The sequence below is a fragment of the Microchirus variegatus genome, assembly GCF_963457635.1.
Source record: "Microchirus variegatus genome assembly, chromosome: 16".
Lineage (NCBI taxonomy): Eukaryota > Metazoa > Chordata > Actinopteri > Pleuronectiformes > Soleidae > Microchirus > Microchirus variegatus.
Genome location: NC_139817.1, coordinates 22,674,745 through 22,693,119, shown reverse-complemented (window position 1 = coordinate 22,693,119; position 18,375 = coordinate 22,674,745). Strand labels below are relative to the sequence as shown.

Genomic DNA, 18,375 nt, shown 5'->3' with positions numbered 1-18,375 from the left:
TACAGATGTCTTTATTCACAAACTGACATTTGTCAAGAAAGAGGCCAAGAGTCTTATTGTGAAAGTCCCAGAGAAAATACAGAGGTGTTGTTTTTCTGTCCACCATCTCTAATAATATCTCTGCATGAGAGCTCATGTGTTACAACACTGTGTTGAGAGGCCCCGGGGGGCCAGAGCTTCAAACCCTACATGTTCTGCTTCATAAAGGCTTTGTCTCCTGGGATGACCCTGAACTGAGAAGCTCATCGTGCTGTACAGGAAAGGCCTGAGAAATCAAAGAGCCGGACTCGGTATAATGGCCTCCGATCATTAGTGGACAGAGGAAAGACGAGGTCATTTAGCAGACAAGGCTGCCTTACTGTGATGCTACTGTCCTCGAAAAAAAACTGTGTAACTCCAGTGTTTTGGGTTGAAACTGTTTTTAAAGCTGCAGTGCATAACTTTTAGAGTGTGTTTTTTTTTACTCTGTTTAGTCTACGTGAACATGATTTGTACGCTGCGTTCTTCACCTGAAAATAAGCTCAATAGCAAAACTATGACCTGAATAGAATTCACTATTCACTGTCTTTTGTTTTCAGTTTGTAGCTGTTTTACTTTACTTAATATTTGTTTGTGTTTTTTAAGTTTCATGGACAGGAAACAAAATACAACGATAACCTCACATGAGCAAAAAGGGTCATAGGATAATCTAAATAATTGCACCATTTTCTCCAGTGTTCCTCTCTCCCACAATCAGAGTCAGCAAAGATTCCAGAAGTGCAGCACGTCTTCTTGGACCAGTGTTCAGTTCTGGTTTTATCTTCAGAAGGCAGGTGTCGGGTTTGGATTTGTTCTTTAGGAATATGTCAAAGGTAAAGGGATGTGAAACCTGATATTGATATCTTGTTATCTGTGTTTTCATATGATTATCACCACATCAATTGTTGAAAGCTTTTGTCATTTTACAAAACCCTTGGACTAAGGACTTTGCCCCCCCCCTCTACCACCAAGTGCCTGCTTTTAATGACGTTTTCCTTGTCCCTCACACAGCTCCATCTATACCTTTTGTCTGTGACCCCCCTGGTGACATCTTGTATTCATAATAGCTTCCTAACTCTCCTGTTGGCTTTGAACAAACACACGGAGTGGCGTGGGCCAGCTTCCGTCCATTCTCTGATAAATCAAATGCCGCGTCCATTGGTGCAGATGTCTGCTGAATGGAGCAGACAGACGGACACCCAGCGGCCTCAGAAGTGGCTGCTGGACCTCGTAAATCACTTCATAATGGATCATTTAGGAAGTCAATAAATGGACAGGGAAGCTGTCAGCACAACAGGCCCTGTGCTTCACTTATCACTGAATGTGTGTCTTCGTTGGTCCTTTAAGGTCAGATGTCAGCCCGGCTTTGGGATGGGACATGATCCGTTGGATTGTACTGGTGTAGAAGTGAGTTCCTGTGCATGTGCGTCTGTATGTGGATGATGTTGTTGCTCCCTCATTGTACTGAACCATATACTGGATAAAAAAAAATAGACATAGTCATTTCATTTCCTCCTGAAGCCAAACAGGAAGTGGAAATATTGAATAGCCACCAGGGGCCAACTTTACAGATTGTAAACAAAAACAAAACTAAGTTGGCACTAAAATGGCAGTCTATGGGGAAAAGAAGCCTAATTCTGACTTGATTTTTTAGCGTCGGTGAACATTTTCCTAACAAGTTAATGTTCTCAATTGCTTGTCTCAGGTCTTCTTCAATAGAATATGATGATAATTTTGTAAATAAAAATAGTCACTTAGAGGAAAATAGACGATGGTATATGTGAGTGGACACCAGTGTCATCCAACAGGGGCCTGGTTGCAGGTGATGTCTGAATTTCCAGTTATAAGTTGTGAATCTCAAGGCCCCAGAACTGGACTTCAGGACACCTCTGTGGGATGTCGGGATAAGTTGCCACTTTGCACTGAATCTGATTATTTAGAAAACATAAATGTCAAAATAATGTTAACAAAATGATTATTCTCCTCATGGTTAAGTTGTTTTTATTCAAATTTTCAAATGTGAATTCATCCAAACTGCACAGTGATGGTGATGTGTTTTGATGGGCCGCATAAAATGTCCATCATCGACCTCGTGCGCACCATAGGCCGTAGCACCTTTCGTAGTCGTCTTGAGGACAAAGAGAAATGTGAAACATGTGTTCCGTTGTTCAGGTGGACGTCTCGTTGCTTTACCTGTCTTGTTTTAACTGTCCAAGTGAGTCTTTTCACCACAAGTGTACAGAGGTGAAGCGAATGCATCCAGACCCCGATGGTGCCTGTCAAAGCAGATGTTCCAGATGCCGCCGAGTGTCAGATGATGCTTCGGGTCCCATCATCATCCATCCTCTGCCTCCTCATACTTCACTGGCAAGTCCTTGGCACGCTGTCTGCTACAGTCTGAGACACCTGGGCATGTGAACGGCACTGCAGCGTAAGTGGAAATGAGCAAGTCGCTCTTCTCTTCACTGTGACATGAATGATGCATCAAAACCCTGAGCTGGAAATTGGTCTAAACCTGGTTAAAACATGTCGGAGCCTATTTTGGTTCCTGTGCAGAGATGTAGTGCAGGAAATGTTTCCTAGCACACACACACACACACACACACTGTACTGATGACATTGTTTTTTTTATTGAGGTGCAATTCATTATAATTCCTCCAGTAGGCACAATTTCCCTGATATGCGCAAAATAATACATCAGTATTATTTCATGGATTCCATAACTTTAGATTTTCATTGTAAATAAGTGTAATAAAACTCAATCAAGATGCTTCATATTATTAATATAATGTCTAAGTCTTATTTTTAATAATTTCTTCAGACTGAATCATTGAATAAGTGTCAAAACTGATGCAGTGACCAACAGTTTAAAAATACTTTCTTGCTTTGCTGGAAATTAATCTCAATTTGGTAATAAATAGATATAATAGTAATGTAAAAATATATTTCTATATCATACAATCATGTTTTATGTTGACACTGAATTTTGATAAGAATTTATAGTGCTATTTTTATTGCAGCTTTTAAGCATGTGTTCTTTACTCTATTTTCTCTACAGCTTCAACACTGTTACTATTTATTATTATTAGACAGCAGCTGACCACAAAACTGAGTCACACTGGACACTGAAAGCCACAGAAGTCAACGTAACGTCAATGCATGTAAGCCTGATTAACTGATCATTTGCATTATCAAATTATTTAAGATGAACTGATTTGTAATCTCCCAAAATGCATGTTTAATTTTCACTTGACAATGTCCTCAAATGTCTTGTTTTCTTTACAAAAGATATTAATTTTATCTTCACAGAGGAGCAAAGAAACCAGAAAAATCCACATTGAAGAAGCTGAAATGCAGCTGCAGGTCCTGGGGTAGGTTTCGTGTTGTGATTTAGCCTGACTGTGTGTGTGTGTGTGTGTGTGTGTGTCCTGTGTGTTGTGAAACCTATAATTAGTCTGAGCATCACCTTTTGAACCTCCTTTCCACTTGTTACCTTCGCACCATAAGCTCCAGCTCAGCAGGGGGGAGGCAGCAGAACCATTACCTCGCGCTTTCTCTCCTTTGATATAAACACATTTACCTAATTGACATTATTAGGCCTGATTAGCGTTATTAAGGAGTTGTTTAGTTGTCACCTTTTGTCAATGGTGAAGTTGGTGAAGCCAAATTGTTCATCATTGAGCAAACAAACAAACAAACAAAAAAATGACACAGCCAATTAGTCCGCCTTTAAATGCATGGAAACGTTATTTAACCTTTGACACCTTTACAAGCCATTAAACAGTCAGAGGTCGAGCAGTCGAGCAGCCTCAGGCATGGCTGTTCTCCGTCCAGTTGCAGCTGGGTTCAAGGAGGGGAAAGTACATTATTGAAATGAATCATTAGCTTGTGTTTCCCTTTGTATCCTGACAGACACAAATCCCAGAGCAGAACCCCCCCCGTAACCCCCTCCCACCCCCGAAAAAAAACTAGATTAGCCTCGACAACAAAGCATTCCTCATCTGACTTCAAATAGAAGATGGAAATGGCTGCACAGATAGACATTCTTAAAATATCAGCCAACTGTCCCATTAAACATGAGCAATGATATCCTTTTTGGGGGAGAAGGGAAATGTAAGCGCTGCCTGTTCCCTCCGTCTGTGTCATGACATGTTATTGATTTTCAGGCAAGAGAAATGATCGTTTCGCTGATTGATTTCCACATTAACATCATGTCTATAATGAATATTTTAACACGGGATAAATATTAATGTTTGATTCATTTTAGCAGCTGTTGTTACTCATGATTCCTGCGTTTCTTTAATTGTTTTTGTACTCTGTCAACTGCAACACACATTTCCTCTTGAGGGACAATTGCACCTCTGGACTGAACTGAAATGAGACACAGAAAAACACGAAGAGCGAGCACCAGACTGTGCATATGGATAGTCAAAGCTAATTTTTCAAGATGGTGAATGTTCTCCACAACAAAAGAAGTGTGTGTAGAAGCAGGAAATATGGTCACTGGCTTATTTTTGTTGGTCTATGTACTTTTTGTTTCATAAAACCAGATGCAGATTTTGCACATTCGTCCTCTGCAGCACGGTTTAATGTTTTCGACAGCTTCCAGGTCCCGACTGCAGAAGACTGCGGACGCCTCGCCCCGTTTCAACACAGCAAATCTGGAGAAACCTCAACAACAATATCTGCGAGGTACGACTTTTTTTTCTATAAGCCTTCCTCCTCTGTGGTGCAGAAGCAGCAGCTGGGACACTGAATGGAAGATTTGCACAAAGACCGTCTCTTTTTTTTATGAATTACAAGAATTTAATGTTTATTTTACAGATACAGAACAGTCATTCTGCTTCATTTATTTACTTTGTATTGCTGCAAGTCAGTGCCATGGTGCAAGCTTCTCAGAGCGGCTCAAAAGTTTCAGAATGTTCCTCCATCAGATCTCGTATTTGTTTATTTTTTCTTCCCTCAAACAAAAACATTTGACGTGTTTCGACACCCTCTCTCTCGATGAGCTCAACATGCAAACATCTCGTCTACCTAGAAGGTTGATGATGGACTACATAACATATGGCTTTTTTGAAAGCAATAAAAACAAGGCAAATCAAAAAGTGCATCCAACACAGAAAAACGAAAACCAATAATAAAAGAAGTTCCAGTCTGTGATCAAGGTATAGTCTGAGTTAAGGAGAGGTCCCGCATTTCTGCTGCGTCACTGCTGGCTCAAAGTCTGCACCGCTCAGGTGAGAGGCGCTCTGATGTAGAGCTGTTGTCACTCGGGGTTCAAAGGTCAAATCAGACCTTTTAGATGTCCATGTTCACCCCAAAGGTGAATTTCCCTTGTGAATAAATACGGCAGGGTTTATCCAGCGGAGGAGATTCAGGCCGTGAACGCACCACTGGTTGCATCAGCCAGATTAACAGACGGAGCTGTGTTGCATTCACTGCCTTTTTTTTTTCTTTTCCATTCCCACAGTGCTGTGTGCTGTTGGTTGAGGTGGACAACAGTCATTATCTGGGCCCGTAGTCATAGTTAGAGGGGCCGCTGGTGGCTGAGTACATATTAGCTGTAGCTGGGTTCATGTGGTGATGGTATGTGTGTCCTCTGATGCCGGGTAAAGGGTAAGGTGACGGCCTGGTCTTGGCCCCCAGGTAGTGTTCATACGTGGTGGGGTACTTGTACGGGTGGTGGTGCAGGGTGTCGGGGGGAATCCCGTGGGGGTCTGAGCGGAGGTCGTGGGGAGGGCTGGGTCGACCGCTGGTGAGTGGGACGGCGTGGAGGCCTCCCGGGACGGGCAGGGCGGGGCTGAGGACGCGGGACATGAGCTGGTGAGCCGGGTCGGCGTGTATGGGCGTGCCGCTGGGGTCTCGCTCGTATTCCCTCCGACTGTCTTCTGGGGAGGAAGAAGAGACACGAAGGACGGTCAGTGACAGGCAACACGTGAATGATTTAGTCTCAGCTGTGTGTGTGTGTGTGTGTGTGTGTTGTCCTAGTGTGTGTTCAGTTGTGCTGCACTGTTATGACACCAGTGTGTTTGGGTGGGAGCCAGCAACAGTTTACACTGTGCGCTTATTAAAATATAATCATAAAAAAATATCACTACATGGTTAAAAAGCTGCACTGAAGGTGTAAATAATAATTATGTTTATATGTAAATACTGATCTAGAGTAAATAATAAATATTATAACTATAAAAAATAACTATTTTTAATATTATTATTAAAAATTAAAATGTATCAACACAATAATTTCAAATTCATTAACTATTTAAAACCATATTATGGCCAATACTAAGGAAACTAAGGAATTGTTGCTATTATTATTGTTATTACTACCAGTAGTAGTAAAAAAATATTATTAGTATTAATCTTAAATTATATTAAATGTTACATTATTATTTTATATTAAAATCTAGTTAGTTCAGAGCTTTTTAAAGCTTTTAATTTATTGTTGTTACTAGTCCTTGTGTTAGTATTAACATTTGTATTAGAGTTTTTCATAGCCATGGTATAACATGTCAGAATTAGTGTTCGTATAATTAAAACTAGGTCGGATTAGATTCTTTCTAAAGCTTCTAATGGGCGTGGTGCAACCCGAGTATAATTAAGAAACGTGAAATGGATTAAGTAACAAATAAATCAATTCATCATGTGCTCTTGTTTTCATTGCAGCTTTTACTTTGTTGTGAAGTTGTGTTCACTGATATTGATAGTTGAGGTTAAATTGAAAGTCAGTAGATTAGCCTGACACCACAAAAGCACCACTGTGCTTAAATCAAAGACGACTTATTTGACTACGTGTTCAAATGACTGTGTTAAATGTTTGCTAGCGGAGCGTGTGTGTTGTGAAATGAAACGCAGAGCGCGCTGCAGACCTTTCTCTGTGCCGTTCTGCTGAGGCGGAGATGACATTGGGTTTCTTGTTCTGGCAAAGGCACTCATTATTGGCAGCGAGCCTGGCCTGTGATTCCTGGGCCTGGAGCAGAGAGAGAATGGATTCAGTTACATACCCATTTAATGAATGTCAAGGGCACATTTTCTTTATTAGGTATTAAATTGACAAATGCATTTTTAAAAGAGTCTACACTGACACTTGTAATGAGCATTCACACGTTGACGTGGCTGCAGTTTGCTGTGACTGAAATGTGAGGCGACCTTTCACACAATTCACATTGGGCCTGTTTCATGTTAAAAAAAAAAATGATCAAGAAATCCCCGTAAACTTGAATGCTACTGCTTTAGTTAGTGTGACAATGGAAAAGGGAACATTTAAGAGCTGGATGAATGCATTTGGTTTTGTTTCAGCTGTCGTCTTGTCCCAGACGGGTGGTGTTTACTGCACATGTGACAATTAGACAGTGCTTGGTCATTTGTCAGTGTCATAAAACCTCCACTGGTTGACTTTCAAACATAATAGTGATGATGAAACATTGGGGAGCTCATTGTGTTTTCTTTTTGTGCGACAAACTCCACCCATCTGCAACATGTGAGGGACGATAAAGCAAACAGGAAAAACTGTTTTGCAAAATGCTCTCTGTTTCGGGCCCAAGCGCTGATGTCGAATACTTTACATCATGTGGAAATAAGTGTGTATTAGTGTTTTCTTCTGTGATGCAAACACTCACCAGTCCTCTGGGTCACAGTCCCTGAAGCCCTTTGCAAAAGGGTTGCTGGCAATCTTCAGCTGTGTGATCTGAAAGAAGAGCATAATATAATATTAACACAATGTACTGTAATTACACACACTTTCAGTTTTTTAAGGAGAGCATTGATTGGACTGTAAGAATTTAAGATAAAAAAATAAGTAGTAAGAGCTCTGTTTGACCTCACTTCAGTGTGGTATTTAAAAAGTTTATATATGTGACTGACAGTTGATGATGAACTGTGATGATTTCCTCACTGACAGCTGCACACAGTCTCATTCTTTGTTATATCACAGCACACACAATGGAGCCTCAACCTAAAAAAAATCACCTTATTTTCTCCACAACATCATTTTACTGTTTATTATTTATTAAAAGGTGTATTTATTCACCCACTGTAGCTGCAACCTTCATAAAACAATTAACTCCTGAAACAACACGTGTTTCCTGCTCGCAGGGAATAAACTGCAACTGACTTTTCACCATCACCCGTGAGCTGCTGATAGGAGCTGAATATATATATATATAAAAAAAATCTGAATAACCCACGCATGCACTGCTGTGCGTGTGAATCTAAACACGCGCAGCAGAAACTGATGGAAAACGGAGCAAAGGGAAAAACGCAGAGAAGGGAACCAAAAGCTGTGCGCAAAGAGCGCACGCACCCTTTTTACGCACAGAAACACAGGCACACAAATCATCATAAATAATGAAATAAAATATTTTTGTATAACATTTTCATAATCCGTATCATTTTAATGTTACTTTGGAAAACGAAATATTTTTGTGTATCTGTTTATTTTATTTTTATGTTTTAAATGTAAAACCTTATATTAATATAAAAGCGGGTCCTTTTTGCACAAAAAGTGTACTCCCGTGACGTGCTCTTCTTACCCGGTGGTTCTGGTACGCTGTGACCGCGGTGAAGCGGGTTTCCTCGAACACGAAGGTCTTGTAATTCTCCTCTGCGTATTTCTCGCTGTCCTTGCGTGGGTCCACGTAGACAACGTGGAATCTGGGCTGGTAGCGGTGCATGGAGTTCAGAATGATCTGGAACAGGCAAAGTGTTTGTCAGCACTCACGCGCAATTATCATCCATCAAAGTGGCGAGGGTCTCGAGGCGCGCATGCAACATTTTCTTGAATGTTATTATTTTAAAAAGAAAATGAAGATAATTCTAAGTAAAATAAAACAAACCATTGTATACATTTATATAATTCACAGCTCAAACGAGAACGTTTTTGTCGCTTTTCATTTCCAATAAACTTATTAAATGAGCCTGTTGATGATTTAAATGCACCAATGTGTCACTGTATTATTACATGTTAATCTGTAATAATATTCAGTATTACGCCTGTTTAACATGGCTGATTACAATTGTCATTTAAAAGCACGCATTAAAGTTGTTTGCTGCAGTTGTGTGCGTAACTCCCTCCAGTATTGTACTCTTTATTTAAACTGTAATTGTTCGATTTTTCTGTTTCTTTTTTCTTTTTTTTATTTCCATCACAGCTAATGAAGTGACACACGATCACGGAAACTCTCGGGCAAAGGGACTGAAATCATTTCCAGCGGTGAAATATTCCACTTCCTTGCCGTCATTTAAGAGTTTCAGCCTGTCGTACAGTGAAAAATAGACTTTTGGAAACATCTCATTATAGATTTAAAAAAGAATTAAGGCGTAATAACTTATATCAATCAGTGGGGGCTCGGATTCTGCAGACTCTTTAAATCTTTAAATGATTCTTTGCAGTTTATATCATTATTTACGCAGTGATTTTAAAGTGATAAAAATGAAGTTTCAGGCCTTTTGAACTATAAAGTATTTTGTAGTTGAACTAAAGTCTACTTTACATGCAACTCATATACTGTACTTACATGTCCGTTGTCATCCAACAGGTTGTTGGTGAGTTTGAGTTTGTCGAACGAGACGATCTGCTTCATCCACTGCGCGCCTTTGGCCGGAGAGTCCGGGTGATAGTGGACCCGGCCCGGCGTGGCGGGGTCAGCTTTGCCCGCCACAAGCCACGACGAGCTGTGGAAAGCGTACCTGCAAAGATCAGAGTGCGGGGGTTAAAGAAAACTGCAGGTAAGACGCGAGCTTCTAGTGTTTAGAATTCATTGTCCAAGTATGAGCGCACGTGTAAGGAATTTGACTTTTACGCATGAACAGGAACAGGAATAAAAACTGTTGAGTTAAACAGTTGTAGAAGAATATTACTCTGAAACATTTATAAAATACGCAAATGAATACATTTCAAGTCAGACATGAACGAAAAGTTTACACTGTTCTTATTATTTATTATATATAATTATTATTTTTTGCTATCTTTTTTTTAGATGTCCTATATTTAAAAAAACAACAACAAAGCTGTTTACTAATTGTGCCATTGTCCAATTCCCAGTGTGTGGGACTAAGAGATTTATTTAATCGAAGGTAATAATTTCCCACACGTTACTGGATGTATTTTTAAAGGATTTATGTATTTATTGTGACCTTTTTTTCCCCCCTCTTGCTGTTGAAATTTAACTGCGCAAAGATGTGGATTTTGCGCATCAGTAAAAACCAACGAGCGGGCGCAACGTTTTACTGTCCCGCAGAGACGCGTGAGGTGCGTCTCGTGTATATGAGGTGTCCACACACGAGTTAGACCAGTACCTGTAACGCTTGTCGTCTACAGGCAGGAAATCCATGAGCAGCATGTAGTCCGCCATGGGATCCATCCCAAATATTTTCACTTGGAAAGTTGGAAACATTCTCCTGCAAAGAAAATAACAGAAAACACAGAACGACGGTTACATTTAGGCTTTGAATGATGTCCTCGTGCTGCGTCATTCTATTTCTGTGTCCTATTGTCTAAAGCAAATCTGCATCGTGTGTGAGTTATTCGGATTATTTTAAATTAGTCAGAGGAGCCAACACATTAATCTGCCAAAGTATTATTCTAATTGTTACTATTATTGTTATTCAAAGCCGTGCGTGTTCGTGGGCCTGAGCTGGAGGCTTCAACATGACAGAGGCTTCACATTATTGGAAATGACGCGATTGAGCCCGAGCGGAACCAGATAAAGCTCCCACTGATCTGCGTGGAGCTTTTTTTTGGCTTTGTTGTCTTTTCACTCCGCGCTTGTAACTTCTGGCAAACCGGGGCTTTCATTTCATTTCTATTTTCTTCGGCTTCTCTGATGGAATCCAGGCACACGGAGGCCTAACGCTTACGCGCGCAGCGTACACTTCATTTTTTTGCGTTATTTTACGCATATGCTGATTTATTTTTGACCTCTATCAGTATTGTTTTCCCCCCTAATAGATTCACTTTGATTGTTAAGAAGCAGCGGCTCTGTATGTGGCCACGCACACAAACATTTGTTTTCCTTCTCCCCCTCCTCTCCTCCTCCTCCTCCTCCAGGTTTAGGTTACTGTGTTTAGGCAGATCAATATCCCCCCCAACAACATCAGCTGAAAGTTGAGTAATCCTGCCGAGTAAGTGAAAGGGATTCTGAAAAAAAATCGACGCTCAATTAACGTCAGTGTTGTGGCTTGGTGAGGCTGAAGGAGCCGCTAAAGTGTTAAAGTGCTCCGCTGCGCCTCTGCTTTCTCCTGCGTGCGCATTTTACGCATCTTCATGTCAGAGAGAGTCACACACTTATATTTATCTAGTGCGTTGCTTAGTGTTAGTGAGATCTTGTATGGGCTGCACAAGTCAGGGTCAAACTTTGGGCAAAATACATTAATATTTTGCAATAATAATAATAAAATAGATTGATTTTAAAAGTTTGAATCAGATCGACACAATCAGCTCTCTTTGCATCACAAACATTCATATATATTTTTTTTCAATAATTGTATTTTTAATAACACGCACCAAGACAATTACACACACACACACTAATATTGCTCTTAATATTATTCTTACTGGATCTATAAAACTGCACAAACACACAGACACACACCTTCATTTATAGCCAAATGTGATTATTATTATTATTTATTTTTACAATAATCCCCTGTAAAATGCATGTTTGTATATTTAACACATGCACTGATCCGGATCATGTATGTTTATTAATTCAGACACAAACATTAGTGTGTCCGTTTAAAGTTGATATTTAAACTATTTAATCGTGCTCGCTTGTGTGTGTGTGTGTGTGTGTGTGTGTGTGTGTGTGTGTGTGTGTGTGTGTGTGTGTGTGTGTGTGTGTGTGTGTGTGTGTGTGTGTGTGTGTGTGTGTGTGTGCGTGCAGCAGAAACGTGTTTAATAAAGAAACAGCAGCAGCAGCTACTCTTAAGTACAAATTCGGCTTACGCAAGTGCAGGAATTCAGGACTGTATATGACATAAAGAACCAGGACTTTAGTATTGCGACACTGTATATGTGACACCATAACACTGCGTGTGTGTGTGTGTCCATCTTAATCACTTGATTTCCATTTTCTATTTCTGTGTAGATTTGCATGCATTCATAGCTGGATAAATACAAGTATGGTGCATGTACAAGTATTATTTTATTAACTATTAATCAAGAAAATATAGACATGGAAGAAATAATTATAAAATAATGGTGGATATATATAAATAAAGTCAGTCCATGAATGAAGAGCAAAAGAAAACAAAACAAAAAAAAACTTGTTTACATGATCTTGTTGTTTTCATATAAAAAGACACTTAAATCAAGCATTTAAAATGTAGTAATTTAACCTGCGTGTTTATCTTTAATTAACTCTTAAGTTTAAAATGAGGAGAATAAAAACCTTTAATGTAGCTGCTGCTGTTGCATTCAATTACAATCATATATCCACATATTATGCGTCACGCGTCTTGCTCACCTGCCCGCCTTGGTGACGATCATCTCGGTGCCCAGCTGATTAAACTCGTCCCATAAAGCTTTCATCTCCAGCTGGACGTTAATGTTCGCCACCTTCGGGTTCTTCTTCACGATGGCTTTGCTGTTCGGCGTGGAGCTGGAGGACGACGACGACGAGCAGTTGGGAGTACCGCTGTCGCTCGGCGGCGCCGGGCCCGGGTTCGAGCCCGGGTAGTTGTAGTTGTGCTGGGCGGCCGGGCACGGCTCGAAGTGGGCTTCATGTTGCTGGCTGTACGGGTCCCCGGGGGACGGAGAGAGGTGGTAGCCCCCCGGCGTGTTGAGGCTGCTCAGGCTGTTCGTCGTGAAGGCTGCAACATCGCAAAAATGGGACAGCTGCGTCAGCCACGGACTGGATATGGCTGAAATCATCCCAAAAAAAAAAAGAGTTGATTTACTTAATATGCCTCACACGTTAAAACACAGATAGTGAGAAAATGACGCAGAGATCTCCCAGTGAGTTGTCGGGCGCAAAACGCACCCGATTCGGTTTAAGAAAAGTTTCCGTCTCGGTTCTTCGTTAATCCCTGAGGTTATTGCATCCACGAGCGAGCGCGCTACACACAAACACGCTCTGTTTGATCTAAAACTAAAATAAAAGTACGAAAAGTTTCCAAAAGATCCGCAGAGTCTCGGATCTAGTGTTTGAAACGAGCCTGCGGTGAAGTTTTAGCTTTGCGCTCTGAGCCTGTTGCTCCTGCTGCCGCCGCTGCTGCTGCTGTTGTGTGTAGGTGTGAGTGTGTGTGTGTGTGTATGAGTGTATGAGTGTGTGTGTTAACCCCGTCTCCTCTCTTATCTGTCGCAGAGGGCCTCCCCTTTGCGATAAAACTGGTTCTTATTTCTATTTAGATAAGGAGCAGGTAATGCGCCTTTTCCTCGCTTTGGGACGCGGGGACTGATTGACAGAGAAGTGCGGTCCTTTTATTTATTTATTTATTTATTTATTTATTTTTTTAAATGGTCTTTCCGGCACTTCACTTAACTTGTGGATAATGGTATCGCCCACATCATCAGCCCCGTTTACAAACAATAGAGGATGTGAGCGGCGGAACGCAGTGGATACGGTTTTTTACAAGGTAAACACACACTGATTTGCATGAACAAACAAACAGGCAGCTGCAGGTGACTGTTGCGTTCTCGTCTATTGTGCACAAATAGAGGCCCCGTATGGAATGGATGGACGGACGGATGCGCACCCTCCTCCGTGTTGGAGGTGCTTATTATGGTCTGTTTTAGCCTCCCCCCTCCTGCAGCTTCATTGTCAAATGTATGTAATCCTTTCTAAGAATTAAACTTGACTCTGAGCAACGCTTTGAGGTTTGGAATGGAGATTATTTTTTAAATTTTCCACTCTGGATGGACTGCAGACTCTCTGGGGGTTATGATCAGGACTGAAATAGTGTTATTTTTGGACAATTATTATCATTATTTTACCCATAACTTGCATCCATGCATTCAAAACAACGCACCCATTTGCGTCTGTGCGCGCTGTTGCGCGTAATTTCAGCTGCGATGTGCACATGCTACGGCAGCTCTATACGTGGGCATCAACAAACGGTTTACCTTCCATTTCCCGCGTCACAGTGCTGTAGTGCATTTTAAAGGAACTGTGGTTATGCAGGTCTGGCTTGTCTAGGCCGGTTCTCTGTTTGTCAAACGCAGCGTTTCCTGCTCGCTCTGCAGCCGAAATCAGAGAGGCAATACTGAAAGCGTTCGCCCTTGGAGAGAGGGGACCGTCGTCGTCCATAGGCGAAAGATCGGGTCGGGAAAATCCGTCCCTCCTCCTTCTCCTCCTTCTCCTCCTCCTCCTCCTCTTTCTCCTTCTCCTCCGCTTTCTAGTCGCACAGAAAGCAGGAGAAAGCAGCGCACAATGGAGTGGAACATGCGCCAAAAAGGAGGTTTTCACATTCCGCCACCGGTGCTCGGTGGCTGCGAGAGTCTGGGGCGATTTGCTCTAAAAAAAAAAAGTACTCCCACGATTAAATGTGAGGAAGACGCGGAACACTCCCCGGTGTTATAGTTCATCTAGTGAGCCTCTAAACATGTCCCGGTGTCAAAACATGATTCATTCGCACAGAAAGACACACACGCGAGGGAGAGAGAAAGAGAAGGAGAGTTCCCTTGTTTCTCCTCAGGTCTGTGGCGGGGTGGTGTCATCTGAGTCCTGCCTTGAGGAGAAACTACTACAGCATCGAGAGAAAAGTGAGCAAGATCCACGCCTCCCCGTGCACCAGCAGGAGGGAAAAAAACAGTGTGTGCGCTCTGCACGGGATGTTTTATTCCAATAAGACCAAGTCAGTCAGTCATTTGAATTCAGCTCTCCAACGTCACTGTAATGTCCGGCTTCAAATTGCGCCACTTTTCCAGTAAATTACTGGTCTATATATACACGATATGCATGCGTGTGCATATTTTAGCTTTAGATGGAGCTACGCTGTCAGAGTCTCTGTATTTTACGCACCAGATCAGTGTGAAAACGTCACTTTTCTCACTCAATGTTGCAACAGGTTGTCACACACATACAGAAACATGCATTGATTTTACATCAGATAGGGATACAGACTTAAAATAAGTGAGACATGGCAGATGTGTCACTACATCTAAGAAATGCCACTCGTTTTTACAGTTACAGTATACGCGCCACTGTTTGGATAAAGACTTTTACGCATCCATACTGCGCCAAACGTCCACTCACGCGCCTCTCTTTCTCTGATTCCCCTGTCCTAAAGCCGGATAAACACTGCACGTGGCACCCGAGGCCGGAGCATGGACTTGACCTCTCCGCCTCGTTAGCTCTCAGCTGATCCAGACTGTGATTGTGTTGTGATAGAGCGGCCGGATCGAGTCTTTTAATTTACACTAGAGTCAATGGAATACGTGTGAAAGCAGCAGCGGGGTTCTAATGGGATAAAGCAGTTAGAGGATTAAGTCCTGTTTGTTTTGGATGTTCCCCCGTGGGAGGGAGATAAAGCGTAAATAACACACTGCTGTTGCGATAGATAGATAGATAGATAGATAGATAGATAGATAGATAGATAGATAGATAGATAGATAGATAGATAGATAGATAGATAGATAATGCTCGTACACGTGCGCACTGACCATGTATTCCTCCAACCCAGATATGATGCCTCACTTCATCAATGCCAAGTCGGAAGTCTCCTTTGTAATACTAAGGTGATAACAGACAAAATGCAGGGCAGATGAAACTGGGAAGAGTCTGTGTTGGAATTAGCTCGTGCGCCTCAGGAGCGGCCAAAAACACTCACCTCTGCGCTTCTCAGTATAAAAAAGACTGAAGGTACAGGTGAGAGCGTGGCAGGAAAAGGCTGTTGGACAAAAATCTCTTATTTTGTACTTTATTCATAGCGTAAAAAAAACAACTCCCAACAACACGAATGTCCTTCATTTTGTCAACAAGTGATGGTTCACACGATAAAATACGGTATGTGCTTATAACCGCAGTCTCCATAAATGAAACCATGCACATTTTATCAGCTGTCCAGTTAAAACCACTGCGTAGTTTATAGAGAGCCATTCTCGGTTTCACTGCGCGTCTGAGCGCACACCTTTTTGATTTTTTTTTTTACTGCTCCACAGAGCCACGTGTGCCGTTTCTGAAGAGTGTAAACACACGCGCTCCAAACCTGACAGTTACAATTAAGGCAAAGTGTGAGCAGCCATGGAGTTTCTCCATATTCACCCACTGTTGGCCACAGCAGAGCGCGGACTCAGTCACATGTCATGCAAACCTTGTCTGTAGCGAAATGGCACATTTCCGTCAATGCTGTTTGTGTCAGATATTATGGTCAAGATTAAATGCTGATTACATGCAACATTTAGACATTTTCATTTTTCAGACGGTCGTTAAAAATTTCGTGTCTTTGTAGAGCTACTGCTTTCCATGTTAAATGCATTTTTTAAATCAAATTCGACGCGATTCGACTTTAAATGTGTACAATAATAATTGTAATACACATTTTTCACTGGGTCTTTCTAATGATTAATTTATTACCCTTTATCCCTGAACCACTGTGCAGAGTGAGAGTTACAGTAACCGTCAACTTTATGCTACAGAACGCACGTGCCATTTGGCACGCAATTTTTACGCACAGGAATACAACAGAAAATGATAATAAACATCACAATAGTCGTGGTTATAATATTGACCCGATTGTGTTTCTGTCTCAAATCAGTGATTGGACACATTTTGGTTAACATTCAGGTTACACACTGAGGCCTTATGGTTCCTCGTGCGCTGTGGCAGAGACATACACACGCACATGTGAGGTCTCGTGTGTCTCTGTTGTGGTTTCATGACAAATCACCAAAACCCCACCCACGCGGCACGGATCTCGTAAACTGCTGCTGTTGTCGTTGTTGTTATTAATAAAAAGATGCGATTGTGCCATCAGTTCATCTGGAGGAACCTGTTAGGCACACACACACACACACACACACACACACACACACACACACACACACACACACACACTTTACGCATGTGTTAAGGAGACTGTTCATTTAACGAGACTCTCGGTGCCATATTCGGTTTGAGCAAACAAATTAATGACAAGTTAACATCATTTTACAGATAATAAATCACACGTTATAAATATATATAAAAACAATTATTTTTCCCGTTCACCTCAAGCTATGTGGAGCGAGGCGGCGCGCTCCAAGTATAAAACCTTATCCTGTCTAAATATTGCTCTAAATCCCTGAGTGTGGAGGAGAGGAAGTGAGCAGTTGACCGCTGACAGCAGAGAGCCCGGGGTGTCCGCTCTCTCCGCGGGGCTTTAGGAAACGCACGGAGAGATGCAGGTATGCAGGAGGAAGTGTTCAGTCATCTGCAGGACCTCCGGCCGCTCACCAAATATCATGAAATTAATTTACAGATCTATGTCCAGTGGAAAGTTTAGGCGCATTTCGAAACTAACTACTGTGCTTTTTTAAAATCATTTTGGAGCTTCTGATACAAACTTATTTTTATATCTTTGATTCTGCGCTTGTGAATGTTGGATCTGAAGTCAGAGGTGATGTGGATGAGGTGACAAAAATGTAAATTAAATGAATGTAAATTAATTATGTTTTCATCGAGGACACGAACCATAATTAATTAAAAATTCAAATAGTCGATCCTGACAAAGAGACTCGAAAGGACTTTTGAATAGAATGAAAATGTTTTTACCTCACAATAAATTACAACGTCTTTGATTTTTAATTTTGGTTTTATTTTATTACCTTTAAATATATTATGTATTTATGCATTTGCCCATGCGAAAAATACTTTTATTTAACAATTATAATGTTGTGTTATTGACAAACATACACGGAATTAGCTTTGGTGTCCTGGTGCATGGAGGAGTCTAAGGGTCAATGTCGATATTAATTATTACAAAGACAAGTTATTTCAATCATAAAATAATATAATAAAACATACCCTATTATTATTTATTATTATTGTTATTATTATTATTATTATGACGCTCTCGTTCTTTATCATTTAATCATCTGATGTATATGAATCCTTGTGTATTCAGTGTAGGATAATGTGAACTCCACTGTCTTTAGATATTTGTAAAAAAAGCTTTGAAATAAATGCAGGTGCAAACAGTCTTACAGCAGCAGCAGCAGGAGCGCTGAATTTGTCGGATGACTAAATGTGTGTTTGCCTTCATTCGCTCCGCCGGTTCCAAGCTAAAAAGAAAAAAAAAATCTACCCCTTTTCCCGGAATTTGAATTCCACATCAGCACAAACACTATATATACACAGTAATTTTTGTTTTTCATTATAAACGTCCAAACATTTCAAACCGATTTCTTTCATTATTTATTTCCCCTTATTTATAATTTAA

At 41.1% G+C, this 18,375-nt stretch overlaps 1 protein-coding gene across 1 annotated transcript; it reads right to left on the bottom strand.

Moving 5' to 3' along the window:
• Nucleotides 1-5,074: 5,074 nt before the first annotated feature.
• Nucleotides 5,075-12,889, bottom strand: tbx1 (T-box transcription factor 1; the record flags this gene model as incomplete). The annotated part of the gene is made up of 7 exons (XM_083902791.1): nucleotides 5,075-5,906; nucleotides 6,888-6,988; nucleotides 7,638-7,705; nucleotides 8,550-8,705; nucleotides 9,534-9,705; nucleotides 10,315-10,416; nucleotides 12,483-12,889. The coding sequence occupies 7 exons, from the start codon at nucleotides 12,887-12,889 to the stop codon at nucleotides 5,524-5,526; spliced, it is 1,389 nt and encodes a 462-aa protein (XP_083758917.1). The 3' UTR covers nucleotides 5,075-5,523.
• Nucleotides 12,890-18,375: the final 5,486 nt, after the last annotated feature.